Source organism: Narcine bancroftii, chromosome 2, assembly GCF_036971445.1.
Source record: "Narcine bancroftii isolate sNarBan1 chromosome 2, sNarBan1.hap1, whole genome shotgun sequence".
NCBI lineage: Eukaryota > Metazoa > Chordata > Chondrichthyes > Torpediniformes > Narcinidae > Narcine > Narcine bancroftii.
Window position 1 is genome coordinate 171,090,048 of NC_091470.1, and position 15,752 is coordinate 171,105,799.

Below are 15,752 nucleotides of genomic sequence, written 5' to 3' on the forward strand. Positions count from 1 at the left end.
TACTGACATCAGGCTCATCAGCTTTATTTTTGATACAACAGACAACATGAGCTACCCTCCAATCCTCTGGCAAAGGACATTTTGAATCTATCAGCCAGGACCCCTGCAACTTCTAGTCTTCCTTAAGGTCTGATGGAATATCATATCCAGCCTAAGGGGGTGAGGGAAGATTTAATCTACATTTATTCACTGTAAGGCAGTAACACCTCCTTCTCCTTTATCTCCATCAGTTCCACACTTCTGTCCTTCCTTATATACTATGCCCATTTCCTGAGCAAATACAGATGCAAAAAAACCTGTTTTAAGATCTCCCTCATTACCTGAGGCTCAACACAGAGTTGACCACTCTAGAGGACCAAATTTGTCCCTTACTATCCTATACTTGTAGAAACCCTTCAGGTTTACCGTCACATTATCTGCCAAAGCAACCTCATGTCTTCTTTTTTTGCCATCCTGATTTCCTTCGAGTATTTTCTTGCATTTTCTGGACTCAAGTACCTCATTAACTCCATGTTACATATACTTGCCGTACACCTTCCTCCTCTTATTAACAGACTATAATTTTCTCTTTCTTCTCACTTTAAACTACCCAATTAATAAAATTCATCAACAGATATCGCTGTTCAGATGTCCATAGCTTTCAAACTAAATTTGGCCAATAACTTGAATGAGGAAGATGAATTCCACTGGTGCAATATTAAAGCAGCATTTAAAAAAAAACTATTCTTCTACTTCTTGTTTCACCGTATGTAAACTTTTTTTAATGGACAATAAATTTAAAAGAAGCCTAATTGGAATGAACACCTTCAAGGGCATATTTAAGAGTCGCAGATAATGGAATAATTATAATTTAGTAATTATACTAAGATGAGAACTTTACATTTACAGTCATAGACTTCCCAGTTTTACCTCAATTCTGTGGAGTACCAGGCAGTCTAAGTGTCGCACAGCAAGGCAGTATGTCATAGTCATCAGTCATACCATTTTAGGAAGTAAGTTTATGCAACCCCTCTGTTCTCTCCAGGGCAGAGAAACAAGAGGACTGTGAATTTTGATGTGGCAAGGACCTTTTGCACACATCCATCTGAAGATAGAAAATGTCAAAAAAGTGGGGTAGGGGGAAAAAAAAGGAAACCCAATTATCGAGATAAATACTCCTTAAATAGATCCTCTTTAGTAATTTTTACATTGGAAAGGCTTTGCACATTGCACCAATTTAAACTTGACTTTGGTGCAGACTGAACTATACCCCAGGAATAAAGTTGTGATATATTCTCTTGGGTTAAAGAAAGTTTTACAAAGGTTATTTTGAAGATAGCGTTAAAGATGGAATTCACGTTCGAATTCAGTAACTCTGAAGTGACCATAGACATAATGGATACTATTTTATATAACAATTTTAAGACAATAACCCTGGATAATAAAGATTTTGCTTCCTGAACACTTTTGTTTGTATTTTAATGGATTTTGGGCTGATCATGAAAATCACCATAAAATTTTCCAATCACAAACCATTTTTTAAAATGACATTTTCAAATATCCTATTTTTGTGATTTCTTGTCATATTTTAAGTCTATTTCAAGCAACCAAAAGCATGAAATGCCACGTCACTGAAAATTCTTTTTCTGCATTTACACTTGGACGTCTTCCTTGTTGATCTTGGTGCCGTCAGGGACAAACACGGTGAAAGGTTTCACCAGGACACTGCGACCATGGGAAAGTGGGGTCCGGGCAACTGGAATCCATCGGTGCTGACCGACTATTGTTGGACACTGACATGGGAGGCATCAGATGCCGAGTACAAAGAAAAATCAGCGACAAAACATTTTTAGGTCAGTTGAACTAATGCAATGCGTGGGCATCATTATGCAATTAAACATGCTAAATTCATTAAATGTTAATGTTTCTTGAACTTCCTACTTAATGCAGCAAATCTGAAATTATCTTTGCTTGAAACTGTCGAGCATTTATTTTCAGGAAGCAAACCTTTTGAAAATAAATTGTCCAGTGTAATTCAGTAACTCATTTTGCGTATTTATTGTAAACCTAGTATATGTCACTGCATATTTTATGAAAACCAATTGCACTGTCTCATTTTTTTGGATGATGTTTTCAATTTTGCACCCCCCCCCCCCCCCCCCGAAGAAACCCGACAAGTTCCACAAATTTTAATACAATGGAGCAGGACTGGGAGTCCAGGACCCTTCTCTCAGCATTCAATTATACACTTTAGGATTGTGTTGTTTATACCTAATAATTCTCAATCTATAAAATAGAAAATGAATTAGAGAACACAAGTACATCACACTAATGTGTTACTAAATTACAATTTTATCCGGAAAAGGTTTACAACGGAGTGAAAAGATAATGTAAATACAATACTGCTTTATATACAGTTGGAACATCTGTGAAGCACCGTCCAAGGATTTAGCAATACTTTTTGGATCTTTAGACTTTAAATATTTGAGATAAAAATCAAGAATAATTGATCTTAATTATTTAATATAGTAAATCACAAAATACACCAATACTCACTTTCTTGATCCGTAATGTGTAGTCCATGCATAACTGTGAAAAATATGTCACTTCAGTGACTTCCTGATAGATTTAAAAAATCTGCTAACCACAGAACTTCCACACCCCAGCCAGGCTAATTCCTTCAAACATTGACTGCACAAAGCAAACAAATGGAATCTCGACTTTTGGATGGATCAAGTTTTGACAATGCACTGCAAGTTTTACTACTGAGTAACCTGGAATCAAAACCTAGCAAGCCTCCTGTAACACAGAATCATTGTGTTACAAACTTAAGTCTTCTATTAACTAATTAGTGGCATTTAAATATTATCCCCTGGAACCAATATTTTAATTCTCAAAGCTCAAATAACTAAATGAGAATGACATTAACGTTTTATGTACGTACCCTCCATTGTGTACAAGGAGGAAATAATTATTCGGCTTATGCAAACTTGTTATTTGCTTAGGTTTTGACACTTTCAATCTATCACGTATACAAACTTAAGATGAAGGTTGTCAAGGCACATTACATGTTGAAGAAGGTAAATAACCATCACGTTAACAACTCATATACGATTGACGAATCCATATGGCCCTTGCGTCTTGCTTTTGTATTCATGAACCAATGCCAACACACGACTTGGCAGTTAAGTGCAAACGCTGCATTCTGAACAGAACCACTGACCATGCACAAAATACAAAAGCAGGGAAAAAAATTCCACCCAGCATTTATTACCAGCCTAGAACAGTTTTTAATTCAAGTTATACAGTTATTTAATGGCATCTCAAGTCTGGAACATTATCTTCATAAGCATTCCAACAGCACCTTGCAATGAAGCAAGTGTCAAAATCATAGCTGATCCACTTTAAGCTTGGTTTTTCAAAACCAATTTTCAAATAAATGCACAAACTGGTACAAGTAAAATCTAGCATTAATCTGTGAGTTGCCGTTTTAAATCAAACCAGTAACTCAAGAGATTAACCACACAAGTTTAAAAGTGCTGTTTCACATGGTAATATCCTCGATTTACTGTATTGTATGTAGATCAAGGCAGCAAATTCTGAGAAAGTCTGCAATTCTGCACGGGAATCATAATCCTTTATTTCAGAGACTCTGACCTCGAGGTTTTTCTTTTTTCTCCCCCACAATATCCAACAGCGTCTCAGGACACAGGTAGAAAGTTTATAAGGGGAAAGGATCCTCATTCATGTGGCATGTTTTTTTAAAAAAACCTGTCATAATCCAATGACTGACTTGTGTCAGCTGGCCATTCGACACGACTTCTGCCAAAATAGTCAACATTGCATTCACTACACTGTATATTTTACAATGAGGTAACGTAGTACAAACTTACGTCAAACGGGTCTTGTGATCATTCATTTTCAGATAAACAGCAGTTTTTTTTTTTAATAGATTTTTTTTCAACTTGCATGGTTTTTATTTAGTTTTGAAAGTGAAAAGATAATGAGTCTTTTTTTTAAATATTTCTCTTTATGTATTTACAAGCTTTTGAGTAGCTTTATAGTTTGAAAGTATTACAAGCACTTCCTCAGTTGAATTTTTGTTTTGTACAAGTTCTCCATATTCTGCAGTTCATAATGCATGGGCCTGGAAATTCGGGGAGTATCATCTTCCAGTTGAATGTTATGTACATTTCTAGAGCAAGCTGAAGCAGGCAGGAAGTATTACCAGTACATATTACTACTTTCAGCCATTATTGTTACCAAACCCCCCCCCCTCACCCTCCCAACCCTATCCATATACTAAATTTGATGGCCTACATTTGTTTGAAATGGCCACGTAGGCAAGAGCTTGGGTCTCTTTTTCTCTATGTTACATTCTGTTTACAGTAACTGCAAACTCAAATTACATCACTGTTGCAGTTCTAAAAATAAATTAAAGTGTTCAATTTTTTTTATTTTTTTTTGCTGCAGAGAAATGGAACCATATGTCCTTTAAAAATAACAAAAATGCGTAAAATTTAAAACAAAAATATTTTCTATAAATAATACATTTCTTTCAGTGCTCCCACCCATGGTACTTCAATATCACCGCGGCTTTTCTTTACGTGCGTGTACCATAATTTTCACCATGATCACTGACTGTGTATCTGATGCAATGATTGGCCTTTGTGCACTTTCATTGGGCTAAGACTCTTGTTTTAGTTAATCTTCCGACTCCTCCTCTGCTTCTTTTAGCCATGTAAAGAAAGCCATGACAGATTTTAATGCTACCCCTTTGCCACTCTGTTCTGCTGGATCTTTGCTACTTTCCCATTTGTAGAATGCATTTTCAGATATAACATCCTCATCGTACAAAGTGTCAAAGAACATCCTTAGTAAGTCTGTTTGGAATAAGTAAAAGAGAGAAAGAATACGGTTCGTCAGTAAAATCGCAGTACAGTGGAAAAGAAGATCTATTTACCAGTACATTATGGAATTATTTGATGAAATCAGGCTTTTTTATTAAAAAAAGCTGATGATTTCACATGGTATTCTTGGAGTTCTGTTTCATCATGGACCCATGGCAAGGTTTAACATGCTATTCTTGGAGTTCTGTTTTATCATGGACCCATGGCAAGATTTAACATGGTATTCTTGGAGTTCTGTTTCATCATGGATCCATGGCAAGGTTTAACATGGTATTCTTGGAGTTCTGTTTTATCATGGATCCATGGCAAGGTTTAACATGGTATTCTTGGAGTTCTGTTTCATCATGGACCCATGGCAAGGTTTAACATGCTATTCTTGGAGTTCTGTTTTATCATGGACCCATGGCAAGATTTAACATGGTATTCTTGGAGTTCTGTTTTATCATGGATCCATGGCAAGGTTTAACATGGTATTCTTGGAGTTCTGTTTTATCATGGACCCATGGCAAGGTTTAACATGGTATTCTTGGAGTTCTGTTTCATCATGGACCCATGGCAAGATTTAACAAGGTATTCTTGGAGTTCTGTTTTATCATGGACCCATGGCAAGGTTTAACATGCTATTCTTGGAGTTCTGTTTTATCATGGTCCCATGGCAAGGTTTAACATGGAATTCTTGGAGTTCTGTTTTATCATGGATCCATGGCAAGATTTAACATGGTATTCTTGGAGTTCCGTTTCATCATGGACCCATGGCAAGGTTTAACATGGTATTCTTGGGAGTTCCGTTTCATCATGGACCCATGGAAAGGTTTAACATGCTATTCTTGGAGTTCTGTTTTATCATGGACCCATGGCAAGGTTTAACATGGTATTCTTGGAGTTCTGTTTCATCATGGACCCATGGCAAGGTTTAACATGCTATTCTTGGAGTTCTGTTTTATCATGGACCCATGGCAAGATTTAACATGGTATTCTTGGAGTTCTGTTTTATCATGGATCCATGGCAAGGTTTAACATGGTATTCTTGGAGTTCTGTTTTATCATGGACCCATGGCAAGGTTTAACATGGTATTCTTGGAGTTCTGTTTCATCATGGACCCATGGCAAGATTTAACAAGGTATTCTTGGAGTTCTGTTTTATCATGGACCCATGGCAAGGTTTAACATGCTATTCTTGGAGTTCTGTTTTATCATGGTCCCATGGCAAGGTTTAACATGGAATTCTTGGAGTTCTGTTTTATCATGGATCCATGGCAAGATTTAACATGGTATTCTTGGAGTTCCGTTTCATCATGGACCCATGGCAAGGTTTAACATGGTATTCTTGGGAGTTCCGTTTCATCATGGACCCATGGAAAGGTTTAACATGGTATTCTTGGAGTTCTGTTTTATCATGGACCCATGGCAAAATTTAACATGGTATTCTTGGAGTTCTGTTTTATCATGGACCCATGGCAAGATTTAACTTGGTATTCTTGGAGTTCTGTTTTATCATGGACCCATGGCAAGGTTTAACATGGTATTCTTGGAGTTCTGTTTTATCATGGACCCATGGCAAGGTTTAACATGGTATTCTTGGAGTTCTATTTTATCATGGATCCATGGCAAGGTTTAACAAGTTATTCTTGGAGTTCTGTTTTATCATGGACCCATGGCAAGATTTAACATGGTATTCTTGGAGTTCTGTTTTATCATGGATCCATGGGAAGATTTAATATGGTATTCTTGGAGTTCTGTTTTATCATGGACCCATGGCAAGGTTTAACATGGTATTCTTGGAGTTCTGTTTTATCATGGACCCATGGCAAGATTTAACAAGGTATTCTTGGAGTTCTGTTTCATCATGGACCCATGGCAAGATTTAACATGGCATTTTTGGAGTTCTGTTTTATCATGGTCCCATGGCAAGGTTTAACATGGTATTCTTGGAGTTCTGTTTTATCATGGTCCCATGGCAAGGTTTAACATGGAGTTCTGTTTTATCATGGACCCATGGCAAGATTTAACAAGGTATTCTTGGAGTTCTGTTTCATCATGGACCCATGGCAAGATTTAACATGGCATTCTTGGAGTTCTGTTTTATCATGGACCCATGGCAAGGTTTAAGATTAGAGAGGCAGCTAAATGAAAACTGAATAAAGTTCTCCAGGATGTGGGCTGACATATGCTACAGGTGAACTGGTCTTCCACATGGCATTGGGAGTACCAAACACATGGAGAAAACTGAACAGCTTATTTTAGAACAAAATATTCAGTAATTTAACCATTCACAATCAATAATAACTTTTCACAGGAAGTTAAAACACAATCACGAACAGAGAAACAGTGACTATTTCCTCTAACTCACTCAAGAATACGTACATTAAAGCCACAGAACCGTAAACTGAGACACATTCACACAGCAGGAACTTAAAAACAGGTCAGAACAAGAGATACGAAGACACAGATGGTCCAGGCCTCACTGATTTGGGGCCTGCCGCATCTACCAATTTCTCTAGCCCAAAGCATCTCGTACCAGTGGCATGGTGCTAGTGACCACACAGTCTTCTGGTATTCAGTGTGAAGGGAATGCCCTCAAATCACCCTGAAAACTTGGACAGCCAACACCACCACAGATGGACCAGCCTCAAGACTTAAGAGATTTTATGTTTGTAATATTCAGAAATATTAAGATGAAAATAAACTCACAATAAAAAAAGTAAATTCAAAGTAATTAAAACAATTAACTTGTTTTTTCTTTAACTTCTAATACAAAGCACTAATACTCCCAGTGTAATCAATGGGTTGTTGTATTCCTCAACCAGGTAAAAGATCTAGAAGGAATTCTGAGTTCTGACAGAGGGATCGAGTGCAATCGGGTCAACCAGTGAAGCTCACTTAGAACACTTAATGGTATAGTACAACTCCAATTATCCAAAACCGGATTCTCTGAAATCCTCAATTATCCAAAATTTTTTTCTGAGCCAAACTGACCGGGGACATTGGGCTGTCGTCAGCAGCAGGGACCTCGGGCTCCTGGCAGGAGCAGGGATCTGAGGCTGCAGGTGGCCTCGAGCTCCCAGGCAGGGCGGAACCTCGGGCTTCCAGCACCAACGGATCCTCAGGTGCCGGTGATTGGCAGCAACCAGGGAATTAAACATTATTTTAATGCTTAAAAAGCCTGCCCATGTTGTTTGAACACTGTTACGTGATTTGATGTTGCTAATGGGGTGTTTAAAAAAACAAACGATCAGTTCTCTGAAAAAAAAAAACGCCAGTTATCCGACGTAGGCCCAGTCCCGATCATTTCGGATAATCACAGTTGTATTATACAGCACTAATTTTAAATCAGTGTACTATGATAGGAATAAACATATTCATTCAGCAAAGGAGAGGAGCAATCAGACATGTGACATGGGGTGGGAGGGGGAGAGTGATTACATTTCATCAACTTTAGATAAAACTCAGAGTAAAGAAGTCTGCGCAATACTTACTAGGAGGTTGATCAAGTTTTACTATTAATGCTTGTAGTGCAAAAAGTGCTTGTAATTCTCTCTCTGGATCAGAATCAAGGTACTTGAGTAATAATCGCAATCTTTGCTGTATAATGTTCGCATCAACACGACTAGGAGCTCCTTCTCCTGGAAGTAAAATAAACTTATTTACAAGGAGCTCACGGAGAGAATCCAGGAATATCTTTTTGGATCAATGGTATTTTTCTTTAAACCACTTTGCTCCCTCTGTTGAGAGAGCTAGTTTGCTCCATTTTTCAAGAACACCCAAAAAACCCCTCAGCATCCTTAAAATATTTTAACTGATAGAGGCTACATTACTTATCCTGTAATTTATGTTTCTATTTCACCTTGCACGGAAGATTTTAAATATTTCAGATATTCCCCTAGGTGCAATATTTCTTTCAGACTAATGTATAAACTCCAGTGGTTAACCTGAGTTTGTTCAAAAACAAAACTTCATAGTTGCAGTCAATTCATTGGAGACAAATACTGAGTATTAGTTTTATGTGAAACATGAACTCGTCTTTATTGTCAAGATAATTATGAAGATGCCATCTTACTTTGATCATTTAGGAATGGAATCAGGACCAATAATCCAGGGACATGGAGCTTGAGTTGCACGTTGGCTTTAATCTAAATACATCAGCAGACCCATGGAACATACAGAATCCTTCCCATGTTCCTATGTACAGATTCTGGCAACAAAGCTTTTCGCTGTGTAGCATATCCAATTTTACTTGGCTCCTGAGACCATTTATAAACAATTTTTACTGCATGTGTGGCATTACACACATAAAACAATGCTATAAATCTTAACATTAAAATAAGATGTAGCTCTATTGTTCACTTGCTAATTTCAACTAAAATTACTTGACAACTTGGACCCTTAAACACTTGAATGGACATTTAATGGACTGATTCTACAGATGATTGAACAGCTGCTACCCCTCCACCCTCCACCATCAGACTACTCAATGACAAGCTCAATCATACTCATTTAATAACTCTTGTGCCCTTTGTATTATTGCATAGTTTGTTTACATTCGTTATCCATGTAGTTTTTTTTTGCACTACCAATAAGGGGTAATTCTGCCGCGCCTGGAGGAAAAAGAAATCTCAGGGTTGTACGTGATGTCATGTATGAACTCTGAAATTAAATCTGAAATCTCAATCGGATTCCTAAAATAAGATGATCCTAAGAGGAGAGATCAAGAGTGGCTTCTACTGATGGGAGTTTAGAAGAATTCAGGGTGATTTCTTTGAGATTCTGCTGGATAATGCGGAAAGTTTTAAAAAAAAATTTCCTATCATATTTTAAGTCTATTATATTGCCCACAAAGCAAGCTGTTTTGGTCAGTCCAAGCATGTCTGGGCATGCACTCAGGGCGGGTGCTATGCAGATGTTGACCGAGGCCTGGGCATGCTTGAAAATAACACGGAAGGCATTTAAAGATGTTGTTGCAAATTTTTTTGGCAACTACGGAGCAGCAAATTGGGCCAGTGAACTGGTCTTCCACATGGCATTGGGAGTACCAAACACATGGAGAAAACTGAATGGCTTATTATAGCAGCAATCCAGCTGATTGACAATGTGCTTCAAGTAAATAGGGGAAGTGCAACATTTTTGGTTGATGTTTACTGTGGCTTTAACAATCTCAGTGCTCACCAGAAAGTAAACCAATATTTGCAATCAAAGAATTTTGCATTTAAATGTCTAAGTATTTGTGATAATAAATTTTTTGGGGACAAAGTTACATAGAAATCCACTATTTCTAAGGGTTTAACCTAATTTGGAGCCAGGTGGCCTGATCCATGGACCAGCAATTGATACTTAACCATGTTCCTGTTTGGAAAGTTGGCTAAATTGGCAAAATGGTTTGCTGTGTGTCAACCCTCCCTCCAGTATATGATCCACTCACTAACATGCTGCAGGGATTACCATGATCTCCCCTTGGTGCCAGCCTTACCTGCAATCCATCCCTACTGAGATGTTTTTGGCCCAGCTGAATGGTGGTACTCAGTGAGACCCAAGCATTTCCCTGAGGCTCTAGTCCTGTTGGTATTCTGGGAGAGCAGAGTGAATTTGGTGAACACAATCCTTAGAATTGTTTGCAAAAAATACCAAGGATGAGCTATTTTAGTGAACAACTACTCCAGCATAGCTGTTACAGCGCCAGTGACTGGGTTTCAAATTCGGTGCTGTTTATAAGGAGTTTGCACGTTCTCGCAGCTTCTGTGTGTGTTTCCTCCAGGTGTTTCAGTTTACTCCCAATGTTCAAAACGTACCAGGGTTGTAGGCTAACTGGGTATATTTGGGCGCCAAGGGCTCGTGGGCAGAAAGAACCTGTTACCGTGTTGAATATCTAAATTTTTAAAAATTAAACAAAGACAGATGGTGGCCCATTTTAATTTAAATAACTAGGACTAGTTTGTTTAAAAAAACTTCTTTCGTTCTTGATTTCTATCAGATGCCTGACATGTGCATGCTGGTGACATTTCTCAGAGACATTCTTTTGATAAGAGGGAAGAGATAAAAAATGATCACAACAAAACCCCACAGGTTAAAACAAATGTCAACAACTTCAAACGAAGAAACGTAACTCAAAGGAAATGATTTGTGCCTCGGGCTAGTTATGCGACCACCTCATCTCTCTCCACCCTCTTTTCCCCTTCCGGTGCCAATAAAAAGAACAGAGGAAGAGTTGACTTGCTGCATTCATCAGGAGCTCAGCACACTCAATGGCAATCAAGCTGGGGATGTTGTAGCCACAAATTATTGGCAGGTGATGGGTGGATGTTAATTGATGATATGACCTTCCAAATGGACCCATAACATACTCAAAGAACAATTTTATTTGTCACCCAATTTCCTTTTGCAGCGAATTTGAACCTAATAATAAATTCGGAAAGCATCATTAACAATTTTACCTGTAATAGATGATCTACATACTGTTGTCATCAAAGCTCTGAGGAATATCGATGAACCAATCTGTGATTCATCTAAATTAGCCTGTGGAGAGATAAAGAAATAATTTTGGATTTGAGCATAAAGGAAAATTAAGCATTACAGAAATATGCACTGCTTAAATTGACATAAACCTTGCTGACAAAACTGCAACAAACTATATGAAAAAACAATGAAAGACTGCCACAATGTTCATTTTTCAACTAGTGTGCCTCAGAGGAGTCACTTTAATGATTAAATGTCATCCAAATTCAGCTTCAATTGACTGAAGTCTTGGTCAGTATTTGATTAACTTTATTAGGCATCTGCCAAGTATGGAAGCCCAATACTATGTTTAATAATCTCTGGGGAAGTACTGAAAATCTCTGCACAACTTCTGCTCACCTGAAACAAAATGCCCCCTCTCCCCTTAATTACATTAAGCGAGTAACTTTTAAATCAACATACCAGCATTAGTAAATGAGAGAACATACAGGATTATAGGTCCAAAACAATTGCAGGGAAGTTAAATGTCTCTGAATATGCCTCAGTATTCTATACATTATTTGTAATAATCACAAATAAATATTCCCATGGTTTGCATATTTGAATAACAATAACTTTCACTTGCAAATGCAAATGTGCTTCTTATTAGCCATTATACAGAAAAATAAATGCATTTGTACTTTTACCATTACAATCGAGGTAATCAAACACAAGTGTGTCTGGGCGATAGTTAATTAGTCTAATATTCATGCTTAGAACACAAATTACCGCTCTTGTAAATTGAACATTATGGTCAATGCAAGAAATTGCCACACAATGGTTTAGGCTTACAGGTTAGAAATTTAACTGGAAATTTTTTAAAAATTTAAAATATTCAGATGAGTTGCTTCTGTGGAGATAGAAACAATGTTATAGGCAAATAAATATTAACCAGTGTAAATGATATTTCTCTCTCTCTAGATGCTGCCGAACCTGCTGAGAATTTCCTGCATCTGCAATATTTTGCTTTTGAAGTTAAAAAAACAACCTACTTCTACCCAATCAAAGATCTGCTCATTGCTAGCCTTGTCTTCAATTATGAGTTTTTCTAGCCACTTGTTCAGTTCTTCAGCAGAGAGTTCCATTTTTGAAAGTGCTTCAGTCGGACCAGAAACATCTGATATGGTAAACTCCAATTTCTGAAAGGAAACACAAACCTAATATTAACATTCCCAACAACAATTTGCTGCAGCAGTATTTTTACATCTTATTGCCTATTGGGGTTGTCCTTATAAATTCAAATAATTACCAATGATTTCATTTGTATGGAATGTCACCTTTATAAAAGCTAGACTTCACCAAAAAGGCCATGGTTTAAAAAACCACAATTCTCTAATTTTATTGCTACAGTGGTATAATCTGTGTCTGTTGACGATTCAACACAGGTGTTCAAAAAATGCTGAACGGAAGGTGCCTGATTCTAGAACCATACATTTTTAGCCAAAAATACAATGTTATTATAACCGAACTGATGAACACCATTGAGGAAAAGCAAAGTCAAGTACATCAAATAACATTTTATCAAAGCAAAGATAATACATGTCAATTGTACAATAATTTATTTCCTCACATTTACAACTGTTCTGACAACAATTCCAATTTTCAGAATATCGTTAAACTTTTATTGAGTCAATAAAATAAAGGCAGCACAGAAGCAGGGTTCTTCATCCCATGATAGTCACAGAAATTCCATTTATCACCAGGTCCATCGCCTTTTATGTATTTGCAATTCAAATGCTCATCGAGATACTTTCAAAACATTGTGAGATCGCCATATGGAACTGAGAAGATGGCAGCAGGTAATTAATCACCTTCTAGGTGAAAAAACTTTGATTCTGACCCCCTCTAAACCTTTCACTTCTCACTGTAAATATTCTCACTGGCTTTTATCTTGCTCTTGTTTTAGTCATCTGGTATAAACTGTGTAGTATCACTGAACAATGTCAATGTGCAGGCTTTTTTCAAAACTATTGCTAAAATTACTTTCTGAAAGCAAATTGATGAGTTGAGATTCATTTGCGGTTCAGACACAGGAAATGGATCACTAAAGGATTTAAAGTCAGAAACAAACCGCCTGCTACCCCAGCAACACAGTGGCAGATCAGGAGCAATGAACAACACAAAGCTGAGTGATTAGCAACTTACAAGCAGTTGGAATCTAAACCCAGCAGCAGCATGCAATCAGAAGCAGTTCCAGGAGAGAAGAGGGGGGGGAAACACAACCAGCTTCCCAGCTGGGAATAATTGCATTTATTACATTTAGTTCTTGTTCACAAGAAAACCATAAAAATCTCCATTGTAAAGGTGCCCATAAGGAAAGGGGATTCCAACTCTCTATTGGGCTACCTACAGGGGTATACATGCTCCTGCTCCCCTGACAATTGGGAGAATTGACTGGGTCTACAGAGTTTCTAGTCCCTTACCTGCAACCACAAGGGAAAGAGAAAGTGAAACTTATGTGCTGCAATTTATATCTTCCCCTGTTCAGTAGGGGCTGGCCAATGGGAGTGCGTGCTCTGGCTGATGGCCTCACACTTAATTGGCAGATTTGGGCGGTGCCTCAATGTTGATGGACAGCAGGATGTGGCACAAACATGGGGGGGGGGGGGGGGGGGGGCGGGGAATGGTTACTATCTATGTAACACTAATGTTTCTTTAAATTATATTTCAGAATATTTTCAAGTAACAATAATTCTATTCAGATTTTATAAAAATCTGAATAGAATTATTGCAATATGAAATACAATAAAATGCAATATGAAATACGGTTATCGCTATACTTCAGTTTTATTTTTCCAAACTTATCTTTAAGAAGTTCTGACTCCCACTTACATTTTGTTTCTCCAAGTGAAAACAAATCACCAGAAGACATGAAATGATGGACTTTGTAATTAAAAAATGTTGCTGACATCTCTCAGCCCAATCCTGCCCCCACCCAACATTCACACAAATGTATTTCCATTAAAATACAGTGGAAGGAAAGAAAGAGTGCACTAAAGGAACTAGACTAGCAAATAAAAGAAAATGGCAATGGCGGGAAGGAAGTGATCAAACTGTCCCTCCAAAATTGCTAACAGAGTCAATGGATTGATGGGTGCTTTTCATACTGAAATTTTCTATTAATCAAGCACAGGAAGTAAATGTAAAATTTAGCACAACCTCAGCTGCTCCAACTGAACTCAGACTGACACCAAATTCAACTGCTGTTTGAGTGATCAGCAGTATTCGTGGTAAAATCTCTAAGCAAGCTGCTCGATTTATAAACTATAAACTGGATTCAAGGATTGGTTTAAAAAAACAATGTTCAGTTTAATAACCTCCAAGCATCCTTTGTTACTTTGAAGGCACTGAGTAATTGCATTTATTACATTCAGTTCTTGTTCACAAGAAAACCATAAAAATCTCCATTGTAAAGACTTAAAGCATCCTGAAACATGTTTAAAACTTACATTGTGTAGGGCAGGAGAACAGTAGTTCTGGACAGAATACATCAAATGAGTTGTCTCTAAACACTACACAATTTCAGTAGTTATCTTGCAACATTTGCTTTCTTAAGGGCATGGTATTTTTTCTCCTGAATCCCAAGAACCAGCTCACCAATATCCATCAGTACAAAAAGAGATATGATTCTTCACATTAACTTCTTGTTTGCCATGATAATCAAGTGCTAAAAGAAAGTTAGATGCAACAAGATTCTTCTTTCATAAAAGCACATTGCTTCACTGGATCCTGTATTTATTTCTGTTACCCCTTTTCACATTATTGGGGAGGCTTTTACAGGACATTTTTTGATAGCATGCTTTATTTATCCCTTCCCTTTATTTTCTCAGCCTTCACAATTAAACCAGCACACTACAACTCCTCCAACCTTTGGATCATCCGCAAACTTACTGACCCATTCTTCCAATTTTTCATCTAGGTCAATCATAAATAATAATCACAAGAACAGCGGTCCCAGAACAGATCCTTGCAGAACACTCCACTAGTCACTGACCTCCAGGCAGAATACTTTCTGTCTACGACTCCTCTGCTTTCTACAGGCCAGCCAATTCTGAATCCACACAGGCAAGGTTCCATGGATCCCATGCTTCAGGACTTTCTGAACGAGTCCCCCATGGGGGACCTTGTCAAATGCCTGACTAAAATCTATATGCACCACAGCTACTGGCTTACCTTATGAATTTCTTTTTGTTACTTCCTCAAAAAATCAATTAGCCTCTTGAGGCATGACCTTCTGTTCACAAAGCCATGTTGACTGTCCCTGACTGTACTTCTCCAAATGCTTATATATTCTGTCCTTAAGAATCCTCGCCAATAGTTTGCACACCACTGATGGTAACTCACTGGTGCTATGGGCCCAGAGGACCCCAAAACCCA

At 37.7% G+C, this 15,752-nt stretch overlaps 1 protein-coding gene across 20 annotated transcripts in view; it reads right to left on the reverse strand.

The window, feature by feature from the left end:
• Positions 1–3,228: 3,228 nt before the first annotated feature.
• eif4g3b (eukaryotic translation initiation factor 4 gamma, 3b) overlaps positions 3,229–15,752 on the reverse strand; it is a 346,564-nt gene continuing 334,040 nt past the window's right edge. For all 20 annotated transcript variants that reach the window (XM_069919086.1, XM_069919084.1, XM_069919085.1 and 17 more), the window contains 4 exons: positions 12,368–12,514; positions 11,315–11,396; positions 8,366–8,512; positions 3,229–4,862 (listed from right to left, as the gene is read on the reverse strand). In XM_069919086.1, coding sequence (XP_069775187.1) covers positions 4,684–4,862; positions 8,366–8,512; positions 11,315–11,396; positions 12,368–12,514 — 555 coding nt within the window. In that variant the 3' untranslated portion in view covers positions 3,229–4,683. The remainder of the gene's footprint in view (positions 4,863–8,365; positions 8,513–11,314; positions 11,397–12,367; positions 12,515–15,752) is intronic.